Genomic DNA, 13,356 nt, shown 5'->3' on the forward strand with positions numbered 1-13,356 from the left:
GACCTGTGTCAGCTCCTTCCTTCAGCCGCATGTGTCAGTGAGAGAGGCGGGCAGAGAGCGGCGAGGGAGCGGAGGAGAAGGTAAATTTAATGTGGAGGTGGAACGTGAATCTGGGGGCAGATGAAGGAGAGGACGGCATGACACTGGGGGCAGAGATGGAGAGGACGGCATGACACTGGGGGCAGAGATGGAGAGGACATGAATCTGGGGGCAGAGATGTGGGACATGAATCTGGGGGCAGAGATGTGGAGACATGAATCTGGGGGCAGATATGGAGGGACATGAATCTGGGGGCAGAGATGGAGTGGACATGAAACTGGGGGCAGAGATGGGGGACATGAATCTGGGGGCAGAGATGGAGAGGACATGAATCTGAGGGCAGAGATGGGGGACATGAATCTGGGGGCAGAGATGGAGAGGACATGAATCTGAGGGCAGAGATGGGGGACATGAATCTGGGGGCAGAGATGGGGGACATGAATCTGGGGGCAGAGATGGAGAGGACATGAATTTGGGGGCAGAGATGGAGGGACATGAATCTGGGGGCAGAGATGGAGGGACATGAATATGGGGGCAGAGATGGAGGGACATGAATATGGGGCAGAGATGTGGGACATGAATCTGGGGGCAGAGATGTGGGGACATGAATCTGGGGGCAGAGATGTGGGACATGAATCTGGGGGCAGAGATGTGGGGACATGAATCTGGGGGCAGAGATGTGGGACATGAATCTGGGGGCAGAGATGTGGGGACATGAATCTGGGGGCAGAGATGGAGAGGACATGAATCTGAGGGCAGAGATGGGGGACATGAATCTGGGGGCAGAGATGGAGTGGACATGAATCTGGGGGCAGAGATGGAGTGGACATGAAACTGGGGGCAGAGATGGAGTGGACATGAAACTGGGGGCAGAGATGGAGAGGACATGAATCTGAGGGCAGAGATGGGGGACATGAATCTGGGGGCAGAGATGGAGGGACATGAATCTGAGGGCAGAGATGTGGGACATGAATCTGGGGGCAGAGATGTGGGGACATGAATCTGGGGCAGAGATGGAGAGGACATGAATCTGGGGGCAGAGATGGAGGGACATGAATCTGGGGGCAGAGATGGAAGAGGGACATGAAACTGGGGGCAGATGAAGGGTGTATATGAAACTGGGGGAGAGATAGAGGGGGGACATATAATTTACGGGTGACTGTAGGAGGATTATACTGTGTGCGGGCACATGAAAAATTAATGAGTGGGCGGAGTCAACACAAAAGTGGGCGGGGCTAAATTTGTCGCAGCGCGCTAGGCGCGCCACACATTTTGTCCCTCTTTCAGTTCTTCAAAAGTTGGGAGGTATGAGGCTGTGACCTCTTCAAACAGCTGCTCTGTGGGGTCTCAGGGTCAGAGCCCCACCATTCACATAATGATGACCTATCCTAAGGATAGGGTATTAATACACGTCCCAGAAACCCCTTAAACATGCAGACATAATTATGTATTTCTTGTTTGTTCTGCTAGATAACTTCATTTCCATTTTGGAAAAAGATGCCAGTGAACGGGCGGAAAAAAGAAGGCAAAATAAGGCCCTCGCAAATGGTAAGTAGAACCAGAAGGAAGACTATGGGGAATTTGTAAAGTTGGTTTCGCTGCAGTCTGTGTTGCAGTAATCTGTCCCAAATTTATTAAATGTCTCACTAATATTGTCAAAAGGTCCAAGACCTGTCTGTCTGTCCTAAGATCTTACTTGACTTTTTTATGCCACCTCCTACTGGGGTGAGACTGAAAATTTTTGTGACTTTTGTAACATCAGCTCAACAGGTTAACCAAAAGTTGCAAATGTTTTGAGCAAATGACCCCAAATGTTACAAAATCTTAATTTGAGACTGTTTGACACCAAGATTTTAGGGTACAGGCTTGATACATTCTCCCTGTTATAGGTTTATCAGCTGGATCATCATCTATAGAAGAAAGTGGATTTCAGTAGATTGCATTAAAAAACAGCTATGGCTACACAAACAGAGAATTTTTAGTGCCACTAGAAACTATATGCTCATAGTGCTAGAGATATAAGGAGTCATTTTTTTGCAGGACAATTTAATTGTTTTTGGTTTCTATATGATTTACCTGACCTGATACATAAAGGTACAGATATATTCACCCTCACCTTAGTGTAAATTCGGTCAGGGACTTCAGTTTCTTATGATCCTAGTTTAATACATGTGTCTACCCCAGTGGCATAACTAAAGTCTTGTGGGCCCCGATGCAATCTTTTGTCTGGGACCCTCTACCTCATCCCTACAGCATATTATTGATAGTAACGTTTACGGGTGCTAAGAAGTTTAGCCACCCTTCGTGTAGTTAGGGGAATCTGAGGGTCTCCTTGGCTTATGGGCCAGATGGAAGCTGCAATCTCAATACTAATGCCAATGCTTATGGGCCCATAAGGTTCCTTGGCCCTGGTATGACTGCACCTTCTGCACCCCTCAAATTATGCCCCTGGTCCTCCCTTACCTTAACTTGAATTTAGTTAACATTTGAATTTAAAGAGGACTGTTCACCGATTTGGGCACAGGGAGTTCTATATACTGCTGGAAAGCTGACAGTGCGCTGAATTCACTGTGTGTGAATTCAGTGCACTGTCGGCTTTCCCGATCTGTGCCCCGGGTAAAGCGCTATTGGTGCCGGTACTATAGTTCTTTACAGTCAGAAGGGCGTTTCTGACAGTCAGTCAGGTACATCCTTCTCCACAGCAGTGCCTATCGCGCTGTACAGTGTGAGCGGGGAGGAACGCCCCCTCCCTCTACTCACAGTACTTGTCCATAGACGAGTATTATCAGGAAGGGAGGGGGCGTTCCTCCCCACTCACATCGTACAGTGCAATAAGCGCTGCTTTGAAGAAGGATGTTCCTGACTGACTGTCAGGAACGCCCTTCTGACTGTAAAGAGCTACGGTATCGGCACCGATAGCTCTTTACACCGGGCACAGATCGGGAAAGCCGACAGTGCGCTGAATTCAGTGCACTGTCAGCTTTCCAACAGTATATAGAACTGCCTGTGCCCAATCTGATGAAAGGTCCTTTTTAATGACCTAAAAACCAATTCACTAAAATATTGCACCATGCTAGCAAAATCCTTCATAGGCTACATTTTACAGCAGTCACTGGATGACTACATACATACATACATACATACAGTGGGCGTTTACTGACAAAGTATTTCAAAATCATGTTCTTTGAAAAGCCGATCATCTTATGAATCACCTCTCAGAGTATGTTGAGCCAGGAAGGACACATTTTTATATCAGTTAGCATCAATTAGTAGAACCTTAAGATGTAGCAATTTTGGGGATTTGGGGACACATTGAAGAAAATGATACGTTGTTAAAAATATTGATGTATTTATGTCCCGCATGGGGACCTGAAAGACGGAAACCCTGTCCACTTGAAAAGCAGTTACGGGCGGAAACTATAGACTATAATGGGGTATGCCTGGTTTCCATCGACTTTATACTGCTGGTTTTTATATTTCACTACTTGGGGTTCTTTTTAATACATACCAATAAAGATTTATTTTTATACGTCCTTCTGGATAGGTCTACTCCCCTATCTTCATGTTTTGAAATTAATTGCGGCACGTAATACTTTTCATCCTCTATATAATAGTTTCCAATGTTACTTAAAATGAAGAATACAAGATAAAGCAATTTTCATTTTTATGATTTATTTTTATTCATTTTTATCTATTAAAGCATGCGAAAAACAAACTTCTAAACCTTTTTGATTTCCTCCTTCAATCTTCAATAACATTTTCAAAGCAGATGAATAAGAAATCTATCCTATTTAGACATCCTCCGAATTTGTAACAAAGTCGTTGCAAAAGTTAATTAGACATTACATCATTTTAAGGAGGCAAATTCACTCACAATGGAAAATAATATTATTAATCAGAATTTTTCTTTGATAGGAAATTTTAAACAGCAAACAAGGGGAAGCGAACCGATCTTACTGTGACAATTGTTTTAGCTTCCTATTGGGAAAGTAAAAAGAAATCCATGTGATTGGAATCTAAATGAAGTGGGGTCAGTGTGCTTAGTGATATAAGGGCCCCTTCACATGGTGTAAGCGCTCGGCTCATTCCGATCCGTACACACGAGCGCTTCTAAACACTTCCCATTCACTTCAATGGAAGCGCGCGTAAAGCCGGCTTTAAGAGCGCTCCCATTGAAGTGAATGGGAAGTGTTTAGAAGCACTCGCGTGTACGGCTTGGAATGAGCCGAGCGCTTACGCCGTGTGAAGGGGCCCTACGGCTCAGCTGGTGTAATGTGGGTCAACGCAAGCCTAGCCCATTGCTGTACCTCAGTTTCCTAATACATACAACGTTATGCATTGTGTCCAAGGCTAAAGTTAGCCATGTCCTTAATGGGTTAATCCAGGCCTTGTATTTGCCCCTGATATACAGTAGTAACCATATACTCTTTCTATTTTACAGCACTAAAAGATAAGGGAAATGAGGCATTTGCAAAAGGTGACTATGAAACGGCCATTCAACATTACAGTGAAGGCCTCGAGAAACTAAAAGACATGCAAGTCTTATATACCAACAGAGCTCAGGTATGTAGATATAGATATCACACTAAGGCCGGCTTCGCACCGGTGGATTCAGTTTGTGAGGTGCAGACCAGATGTCGCTGATATTTCCCGGATGAACCCTGAGCCAAGAACCAGACTCCCAACATCATAGTCATCTATGGTGCTAGGAGTTCCTGATTCTCCGTGGCCCTACTGTCCCCGTGGAGATAACATGATGGCAACTTGTTTTGTGAGTGAAAGCTAGTCGTATTTAGTATTTAAGTCAGGAATTGTGATCTCTAAACAGTAGCCTGACAAACACCCCCCCCCCCCCACCCAAAAAAAGTAATCAAAAAATCAAAATAAAATAATGCAGTGCTCACTAGCAATACTTTTAATAGTGGTGGTTTTGAGTACTGCGGCAGTATCCCATTTAAGTCTATAGGACCCGGCTGCAGTACTCACAATCACCACTATAACAAGTTTGGTGAGTGGGTACTGCAGCTCATGGGGGTATATGGCATCAATTAAAAAAAAGCTGGATGACCCTTTTAAAAGGAGAAATCTGTCAATAAGTAAGCCCAGCATGTTCTGTATATTATGCTTCATGCTGAGTAGGGCAGAACAATGGAGTCAGGGTAAAAGGGTAGGGCTAATCCTTAATATCAGACTGGTAGGAGTATGACTCTTGACACCTCTACCAAAGGGGTATTTCAAGGCTTTGGCACTCGTGTGAGTACTCCCTATTACCATTCAACATCCAGCAGACAATATACAGTATGTAGCTCATCCTGAAATACCCCTTTAAGACAAAATCTCTATTCTTTATCAGGCTTTTCATGTGTCGTTGGCAAACATTGTACCACAAATGGTCCATGTGGGTGTTGGGGATGAGCGCCATTAACTGATGCCAAACCCATTATCTGCTTTGTCACCCCACTTGTCTATCTCAGTTAGATGATTTGTCTGAAGCATTGCTGGAAGATCTGAAATGACATTGTTCATATACAGTGGTTACCTTTACGTCTTATGTAAACTTCATACACATTTTCTTTTGTCACAGGCATACATAAAACTAGAAAAGTATCAAAATGCAATAAGTGATTGTGAGTGGGCATTAAAGGTAAGTCACTCCTATTTATAATACAATGTGGTTGGATAATATAGAGCGTTACCAACTGCGTTAGCGCTATTTATTATTGCTTTTGGCCCTTAGAGATTAGGAAACATTTTATAATAAGCTGTAAATGACAAAACACCATTACAACTATAGAATAGGTAATAAATGTCTGATCACGGGGGATCCCAATACTGAGACCACCATGACCATCAGAACAGGGGCCCCGAGCTCCCCATTCTTACTCATTGCATGACCACAGTGAGAGAGAGTATGAATGAAGTGGTGGTCTTGCATGTATATCTCAAGTCTATTGGGCAGATGGAGACACTTGAGTATAAGGCTTCATGCACACGTTCGAGTGTGCCATTTGAGTGGGTGTCTACGAATGCTGCTCCGTTTCATCGGAACATAATGGTTCAGGATCCCCCATAGAGGTAAGTGCATAATGGAATGCATTTGGATGTCACTCTGAATTCCATCCAACTACATTCCCCTGCGATATTGGTTATGTGGATGGGGTCTTATAGTGATTGGTTGCCTCTGTCAATCCCACAGATAATGACCAGCAAGGCACATATATGATGACCGCTTCATTCAACTATACATTAAAGAGGAACCCCTATTCTAGTGATTGATGGGATCCCTAGTGATTAGACGTTTGTCACTTACTGTCTGCAGACATCTACTTTTACACCCTACTTCATTTAAGGGTTTATGATTGGCAGTATAGATACTTGTAAAGAGACAGAAATAGTAGACCTAAGCAGAGCTGTAGCTAGGTATTCTGTCACCTGGGGCAAAGGTTTCATTCATTGCCCATACTCTGTGTCTAAATACATAAAGTGGTTCGTTGGCACCTCCTGACAGTCCGGACCCCTGATACAAACTCCGGTTGCTTCTCCCAGCTATGATCCTGACTTAGGGCCCCTTCACACTACTGATACGCTGCCTGATTCTGAACGTTAAAACACGTTCAGAATCAGCGCAGAATAAAGCAGATCCCATTCATTTCAATAGGGAGCCGGAATACGAGCGCTCCCCTTTGAAATGAATGGGCTGCTTTTTACTCTACGAGCGCTCCCATTGAAGTGAATGGGTAGCACTCACGTGTACGGCTCGCCGTGTGAAGGGGCCCAGCGCTCCGCTTAGTCCGAGCCGTACGCGTGAGCGCTTCCCATTCACTTCAATGGGAGCGCTCGTAGAGTAAAAAGCAGCCCATTCATTTCAAAGGGGAGCGCTCGTATGCCGGCTCCCCATTGAAATGAATGGGATCTGCTTTATACGCACTGATTCTGACCGTGTTTTAATGTTCAGAATCAAGCAGCGTATCAGTAGTGTGAAGGGGCCCTTAGGTCCTCAATGACATCTTCAACCTATTCTGTTCGGTTCTGTGGGCAACGTAAATGCCCCCTAGGACATCGGTTTGCTAAGCCCATCACTGGACTCAATCTATTTCTAAGTTACTTGTATCGGTAGGTTATAGTATTTACTTCTGGATATGAGAAGGTGAACATATGTCTTTCACCAGCCTCGAGAAATTCGTGACTGGAAGGTAGAATATATTAATGTGGGGGAGGAAATGACGCAGGCAAGAAGAGACATTAGATCAGCAACCTGCAATTATATCACTAAAGATTTCATTCTTCCTTTGTATGACACTACAGCTGTCATGGCCGTAACATGTTGTCTTCATTGCTCAATCATCTGCTTTGCTTACTGTATGTTTTCGTAAAACCAGTTTATGGTGGAATTCATAAGTACATTCCAGTGTCCTCTGCATCTAATTTAGCCAAAAACGTGACATTTATGATTTGCTTTTTAACTACTGATATTATTTTAATCTAGTTGTGGTATTTTTTTTGCCTTTGTACGCAATTGCAACGCCTGGAGGAAGAAGATCTAGAACTCCATAGCTATTTATTGACGTCAACAGTCTCATTATACAACTTTTGTGGAAAAAAAAAGACTCTCAAGAAAGTCAAGCTTGGACGATTCAGAGCTTCTTCCACCTTAGTTATCTCCAGATTATATATATCTTTCTTCCCATATTGCTTACATAACATTTGCAATGTATCTAGAGATAACACCTTAAAGGGATCCTATCATTCAGACAACATTTTTTCTAAGTACCATGTTGGAATAGCCTTAAGAAAGGCTAATTGAATAGCTAATGGAATAGCCGTAAGAAAGGCTATTCTTCTAATACCTTTCGTTGTCTTCTCCGTGTGGCCATTTGCCTACAATCCCGGTTCTTGTCGGTATGTAAGTTAGCTCTCTCGCAGCACTGGGGGCAGGCCCTAGCGCTCATACAGCACTGGGGGCGTCCCCCAATGCGAGAGAACTCTCTCTAGCGCTTATCAATGGGATCTTTTTGAGCGCGCAAACTGCTGACACGCGTAGACGTGCCAGATCACGCTCCACTTTACATTGTGTGAACGCACCCTAATAGAAATTAATGTTGTTGTTGTTTTGTTTTGTTTTTATAAATGTAGATTGTGAGCCCCATATATATATTTTTTTTTAATTTAAGTATGTCTTTGTAGACTTGGAGGAAATCCACACAAACACGAGGAGGACATACAAACTCCTTGCAGATGTTGTTCCTGTCAGTATTCTAACCCAGGACTCCAGCGCTGCAAGGCTGCAGTGCTAACCACCGAGCCACCATGTTGCCCCAATGTTTTCTTCTTATGTAGATTAGCTGAAAATATCTCTAGGAGTGTGTCCTCCCCTGCTGGGGCTTAGCTCAACACTTTGGATAATCCGTCCTAACTGCAGACAAAGTGTGATGAAGTGGAAGATGTCAATGGGGGCATAACTGGACAACAGTTGGGGCAATAATCTACAACAGAAAGTGAAGCCCTGGCAGGAGAGGATACGTTCCTAAAGCTAATTTGCATCTAAATAAAATGCCTATTTTCTTTAAAAAAAATAAATAAACTACAGTGCAGAGGAAGAAAGTCCTCTTTAGAAAGTGTAGAAGCCATCCTACAAAGTACTGTCATTAGTCTGATACCAATTTTCCTGCCGGCAGACTCCCTTTAATGGTCTATGTTAGTACTATGTTCTACTTTTTACATCCCTAATAGTCTAACATAGTAAATGTGTAAATGTTAATGACTATTGTCACAGAATATAAACCCAGTTCTATGGCTGCCATCTGCTTTGTATACCATTACCTGTTATGCCACATGATTTTGCCCTGGATTTCCTGTTTCTGCACGTACCACAGGTTATCCATGGTCATCAGCATCTCTTTCACCTCCCGGCCATCACGGCTGCGATGTCCCTCAACCCACCTAGGTCACATGTCACAAAACAAAGACTAGTCCAAAAAGTATTGACCTTGTGGCTTCAGATCAACGCACAGGTGAAACCTGGGGCAGCCAGGTAGGAATATAGCCCCAAGCTAAATTTGTTCACTGAAACATTGCATTCACATCCATTGCTCTCCGTTGCAATAGATACATATATTTTACTGATTTACAGGTACAGTTCACAATAAGCCAATGCTAATAGCATTTTGCAAATTCATTGTTATATTTAGGCCATTCCGTGCAGCTAATTTTGGTCAGGAGCTTCCCCTGCGGCAAAACAGAATATATTTTAGAGTAATACCAGGGAAATCCTTCAGACATCACCCCTGAAGGTAGTCAACAACTACTTGAATAGGCCAAGATCTGGAAAAAGTACTAAATAACTAGCATACAAGTGCTGGGATCCTGTGTTTGTATCTGACCAAGGACAACATCTGCATGGAGTTTGTCTGTTCTTCTTGTATTTCCTCTGGGTACTCCGGTTTCCTTCAACACTCCAGTCTAAGATCGGACCACAGCAGTCTCCATTGTGGTCCGATCTTAGACTCCGCCCCCTCACAGACAAGCCTCCAGCAGAACCAGTGTTGATTGGCCGAATGCTGTACACTGGCCAATCAACGCTGGTCAATTAATTCCTATGAGAAAAAGTAAGCTCCCTCTTAGTTGCTTTCCTGAGTAGCAAGGATGAGCCTGCTGCAGAACCAGCGTTGATTTGCTGAATGCTATACAGTGTATAGCATTTGGCCAATCAATGCTGGTTCTGCAGTACGAGTAAGGGCCAGCTCACATTAGCGCTCGCCTCCTGTCCAGAAGGAGTCCGTAGGAGTGCACGGACTCCATAGACTATAATGGGGTCCGTGAGCTTTAACTGCACAGCGCTCGTGGACTTGGTGACTCTCCTTTAGTCGAATAGTGGTTTCCCCTGAAACAAGCATTTTTTTCCCATAGACTATAATGGGATTCGATATTCGATCGAGTAGTCGACTATTGAGGCTCTACTCGAAACAAATCTCGAATCTCGAATATTTCACTACTCGCTCATCTATAATAGGGAATTGAGATTGTGAGCCATAGCACCAGGGGTTACAATATCTGTGAAGTCCTGATGAATATTTTGAAGCTATAGAAGCAAGAGAAATAAACAAAATCCATGAAATAAATGGTGAAAAGGACTTGTGGCAGCCAGTAGCAAACTTCTTAAGATTTTGATTGGGGTGAATGTTCTGACTTTACGGGATATTGTTTTCAAGGGCATTTGTTAAATGAATACTTAGAATTAAATAAACTGGCCGCTGTTTACTCAGAAATGACCATCATGAAAAATGCATTAAAATAAATGAACTGCTTGGATGCTTTTTAATCCCACAATTAAAGGATTAATACCTCTCGAAAACCAATCCTAAAATGTCTGTGCTCAATGAGAAATTCTTATTCCAAATTCTGCGCACACCTAGGGTGGCAATAGAGTCAGTGAAGTCCTTTGCAATTAAATCTCATTTCCCCCTACAGTCAATGGAAATTGTAAAAAAGCCATTTCAGCTACATTAAAATACGTTCTTATAAATGCTAAGTTTTTCTAACTCTCAAGACTCTGGCAGCGCAGATAAACATTGTGTAATTTACATTGAGTTAATTGCAATTTTAGACTTGGCCATATTACATTGGCCATGAGAACCATCTGCATTAGTCAATTACCATTTTTATATTTCCTAAATGTTATTTAAAAGGATAAAAAATCTTCTTAAAGTAGAACTAGACAAAAGCATTAACGTGCAAATGTCTATATTCATAGTCACAGCTAAAGCCGGCCATATTCTTTAGATAGCTGTTACCTGACTCCCCAAAAGGGGTATCATAAACTGGGAGAGGGAGAAATCCACTACCGTATACCTGTGCCAGCAACTTATCTTCACCTTCAGAAACATAAGGACTAGGGTTGAGCTGATCTTGAGATTTCAGGATCGATTTTAAAATCCGACTTCCGATCATCTTCCAGTCGATCCCGATCGTGATATTTGCTCGATCGGGATCTGATCTTTTTCGATCCCGATCGCTCAACCCTTTTCAATGCTTCTCTATGGGAAAAGTCACTTTTGGGGTTGAGCCAATCTTGAGATTTCAAAATCCGATTTCTGATCATTTTCCAGCCAATCGTGATTGTGATATTGCTCGATCGCCGATCAGGAACCGATCTTTTCCAATCCCGATCGCTCAACTCTAATAAGGACCCAGCAGTTACATTTTAATCCTTAAATGGATTCCATCATTAGAATCCCTTTTTCTACAAAGACTACGTTGGAATAGCCTTTATAAAGACTATTCTTCTCCTACCTTTATTATTCTGATCCGCACCGCCGTTTCTGTGAATTTTTCTTTTCTTCCATACTCAAATGAGTCTTCAGAAAGCACAGGGTGCCTTCCCCCTTTGCTCAGAAAGCACAGAGTGTGTCCCCTGTGCTCTCTGAAGGCTCTCCAGCAACGCGTCTGTTTTCTTTTCCCGACTCCTCTTCGTCGTGTTATCGGCCACGTTATCAGCCAGCAGAGCCAACTGGGCATGTCAATTCCGGCCAGTGGCCGAACAGATACAGTCCTATGAAAAAGTTTGGGCACCCCTATTAATCTTAATGATTTTTTGTTCTAAATATTTTGGTGTTTGCAACAGCCATTTCAGTTTGATATATCTAATAACTGATGGACACAGTAATATTTCAGGATTGAAATGAGGTTTATTGTACTAACAGAAAATGTGCAATATGCATTAAACCAAAATTTGACCGGTGCAAAAGTATGGGCACCCTTATCATTTTATTGATTTGAATTCCCCTAACTACTTTTTACTGACTTACTGAAGCACAAAATTGGTTTTGTAACCTCAGTGAGCTTTGAACTTCATAGCCAGATGTATCCAATCATAAGAAAAGGTATTTAAGGTGGCCAATTGCAAATTGATCTCCTATTTGAATCTCCTCTGAAGAGTGGCATCATGGGCTACTCAAAACAACTCTCAAATGATCTGAAAACAAAGATTGTTCAACATAGTTGTTCAGGGGAAGGATACAAAAAGTTGTCTCAGAGATTTAACCTGTCAGTTTCCACTGTGAGGAACATAGTAAGGAAATGGAAGACCACAGGGACAGTTCTTGTTAAGCCCAGAAGTGGCAGGCCAAGAAAAATATCAGAAAGGCAGAGAAGAAGAATGGTGAGAACAGTCAAGGACAATCCACAGACCACCTCCAAAGAGCTGCAGCATCATCTTGCTGCAGATGGTGTCACTGTGCATCGGTCAACTATACAGCGCACTTTGCACAAATAGAAGCTGTATGGGAGAGTGATGAGAAAGAAGCCGTTTCTGCACGTACGCCACAAATAGAGTTGCCTGAGGTATAAAAAAAAGCACATTTGGACAAGGCAGCTTCATTTTGGAAACAAAAATTGAGTTGTTTGGTTATAAAAAAAGGTGTTATGCATGGCGTCCAAAAAGAAACAGCATTCCAAGAAAAACACATGCTACCCACTGTAAAATTTGGTGGAGGTTCCATCATGCTTTGGGGCTGTGTGGCCAATGCCGGCATCGGGAATCTTGTTAAAGTTGAGAGTCGCATGGATTCCACTCAGTATCAGCAGATTCTTGAGAATAATGTTCAAGAATCAGTGACGAAGTTGAAGTTACGCCGGGGATGGATATTTCAGCAAGACAATGATCCAAAACACCGCTCCAAATCGACTCAGGCATTCATGCAGAGGAACAATTACAATGTTCTGGAATGGCCATCCCAGTCCCCAGACCTGAATATCATTGAACATCTGTGGGATGATTTGAAGCGGGCTGTCCATGCTCGGCGACCATCTAACTTAACTGAACTTGAATTGTTTGTCCAAAATACCTTTATCCAGGATCCAGGAACTGATTAAAAGCTACAGGAAGCGACTAGAGGCTGTTATCTTTGCAAAAGGAGGATCTACTAAATATTAATGTCACTTTTCTGTTGAGGTGCCCATACTTTTGCACCGGTCAAATTTTGGTTTAATGCATATTGCACATTTTCTGTTAGTACAATAAACCTCATTTCAATCCTGAAATATTACTGTGTCCATCAGTTATTAGATATATCAAACTGAAATGGCTGTTATAAACACCAAAATATTTAGAACTAAAAATGATTAAGATTAATAGGGGTGCCCAAACTTTTTCATAGGACTGTACTGTAAGAGGCCACAGGAAAATGGCCGAACAGACATGCGCAGTTGGCTCTGTCAGCTGATGACGCAACCGATAACCTGGTGAAGAGGCTTCAGGAGAAGAAGACAGTGGCGTTAGTTGAGAGTCTTTGGAGAGCACAGGGGACACTCCTTGTGCTT

The 13,356-nt window shown here is 42.9% G+C and overlaps 1 protein-coding gene across 1 annotated transcript in view; it reads left to right on the forward strand.

The window, feature by feature from the left end:
- TTC12 (tetratricopeptide repeat domain 12) overlaps positions 1-13,356 on the forward strand; it is a 57,817-nt gene that overhangs the window by 10,261 nt on the left and 34,200 nt on the right. The window contains exons 5-7 of the mRNA XM_075279674.1: positions 1,510-1,587; positions 4,481-4,602; positions 5,624-5,683. Coding sequence (XP_075135775.1) covers positions 1,510-1,587; positions 4,481-4,602; positions 5,624-5,683 — 260 coding nt within the window. The remainder of the gene's footprint in view (positions 1-1,509; positions 1,588-4,480; positions 4,603-5,623; positions 5,684-13,356) is intronic.

Source organism: Leptodactylus fuscus, chromosome 6 (assembly GCF_031893055.1).
Source record: "Leptodactylus fuscus isolate aLepFus1 chromosome 6, aLepFus1.hap2, whole genome shotgun sequence".
Classification (NCBI taxonomy): Eukaryota; Metazoa; Chordata; class Amphibia; order Anura; family Leptodactylidae; genus Leptodactylus; species Leptodactylus fuscus.